Source organism: Lactuca serriola, chromosome 8 (genome assembly GCF_051521515.1).
Source record: "Lactuca serriola cultivar US96UC23 chromosome 8, Lser_US96UC23_V15, whole genome shotgun sequence".
NCBI lineage: Eukaryota > Viridiplantae > Streptophyta > Magnoliopsida > Asterales > Asteraceae > Lactuca > Lactuca serriola.
The window spans coordinates 18,846,345-18,848,116 of record NC_136415.1 but is presented as its reverse complement, the minus strand read 5'-3'; the positions used below and the strand labels follow the sequence as shown (position 1 = coordinate 18,848,116).

Below are 1,772 nucleotides of genomic sequence, written 5' to 3'. Positions count from 1 at the left end.
AAATCATTTTCTATTTCTTGGAATTTTGTCATGTAACATCATAATTTTGTTACTATAAAAGCAAAAAAACACAAAGGTATGTATAGATTAATATTGTTTTGGCATTGTTTGTATTATTATTTCTGGGTTAAATAATTTATTGTTAATAATTAGTTTTATATCAGTTATAACAAACTTGATTATTAAATTAAAATGAAATACTTTATTTTATTGTTTTTATCATATATGATTTTTGGAGACTTTTAGTAATTGTATATATTAATTTAATTTATATTTATATTTATATATCTGACTCACGAAACTCTGTTTTCATCATCACACTCACCCGACGCCAGACACCACCACCACGATCTCTTGATGGCCAGCCTATGGCGAGCGGTGATGGGCGATTCGCCACCCAACGTCGATGATTACGACGGCGTCGAGTACTGGTCAAACCCCGAGCGAACCGGCTGGCTCACCAAGCAAGGCGAGTACATCAAGACCTGGCGCCGCCGTTGGTTCGTTTTGAAACAAGGCAAACTCTTCTGGTTCAAGGAGGGCATCGTAACCCGCGGATCACGTCCCCGTGGCGTCGTGCCAGTCGCCACCTGCCTCACAGTCAAAGGAGCCGAAGATGTCCTCAACAAGCAGTTCGCTTTCGAGCTATCTACCCGATCCGATACTATGTACTTCATCGCCGATTCTGAAAAGGAGAAGGAGGATTGGATCAATTCAATTGGACGCTCAATTGTTCAGCACTCGAGGTCTGTTACTGATAACGAGATCGTTGATTATGATAGCAACAGATAATTTTATTAAATCACTGCTTTTTCTGAAATTTACATGTAAAATTAGGTATGATGCTCTTTCATCCTTTATGTTTATGCTTCCTTTGTTTGAGTATGAATCAAATTATTGTCTCTCCAGTTTGGTAATTATAAATTTAACGATTTCAATGCTTTTTTCTAAATAATTTAGATCTTGAATCTGCTGAGTTCTTCTCGTTTGCTTGTTAAGTTAAAATTTAGGTTTTCTTCCTCAAAATCATACATTTTTGTTGGCCATGATTATTCCACGATAATTTCTGTAGAAGATTTGCACTAATTGCAATGATTCGTGTCTAATACTATCACTTGTGTATCGAATTAGAATCTTCACAATTTTGTTTCTGACAACCAACTTGAAAAATGCCAAAAACATCATTCCAGTTGCCAAATGAAGTGTTCTCTTCTGACTCTTTTTAGCTTCCTGTAGTGTTTCCCTGACTAGTTTCTGCCAAAATCAAATTTGTTGCATTTATGCGAGCATGATAGATCCGTTAAAAACATAAGGTGAAGTGAAATGGTTTGGAATTCCCAATTCTTTTCATACTTTGCTCAATCTTGACCAAGTCAGATAGTTGTTAGTCATATCATCATTTTTCTGCATGTTTTGCATTCCGTGAGTACATTTCATGTTAGAATTTGCCAAAAGTGATTTTCTTTCTGCATCATCACTCATATTATAATGTAGTGCAATCTTATCCTATAAGAATCACACCATGTGGTTGTGATGTTTCTATCTTGATTTCATTCAAAACCCTTTAAAAGATATGCTTCTATCTTCCCTCAAGTGGGAACCACCACATGTTCAAACTAATGAATGTTGAAAGCGTACAAGTCATGATATACAAGTTAATTAAGCATTAAAGTACACATAAAATAATAAAAATAACTCTTGTGTTCTTATGTCCATCCAAACCATTTAGGTTTTAAGGGCTGTAAGATGCCTATGAAAGGTAATTTATGAAA

At 35.3% G+C, this 1,772-nt stretch overlaps 1 protein-coding gene across 1 annotated transcript; it reads left to right on the top strand.

Moving 5' to 3' along the window:
• Nucleotides 1-295: 295 nt before the first annotated feature.
• On the top strand, nucleotides 296-938 carry LOC145070580 (Pleckstrin homology (PH) domain superfamily protein). The gene has a single exon (XM_079017523.1). The coding sequence runs from the start codon at nucleotides 358-360 to the stop codon at nucleotides 790-792; it is 435 nt and encodes a 144-aa protein (XP_078873649.1). The 5' UTR covers nucleotides 296-357; the 3' UTR covers nucleotides 793-938.
• The last annotated feature ends 834 nt before the right edge of the window (nucleotides 939-1,772 follow it).

Coding starts and splice junctions, on each gene's coding strand:
- LOC145070580 (XM_079017523.1), top strand. CDS start 358: ATGGCCAGCCTATGGCGAGCGGTGATGGGCGATTCGCCACCCAACGTC.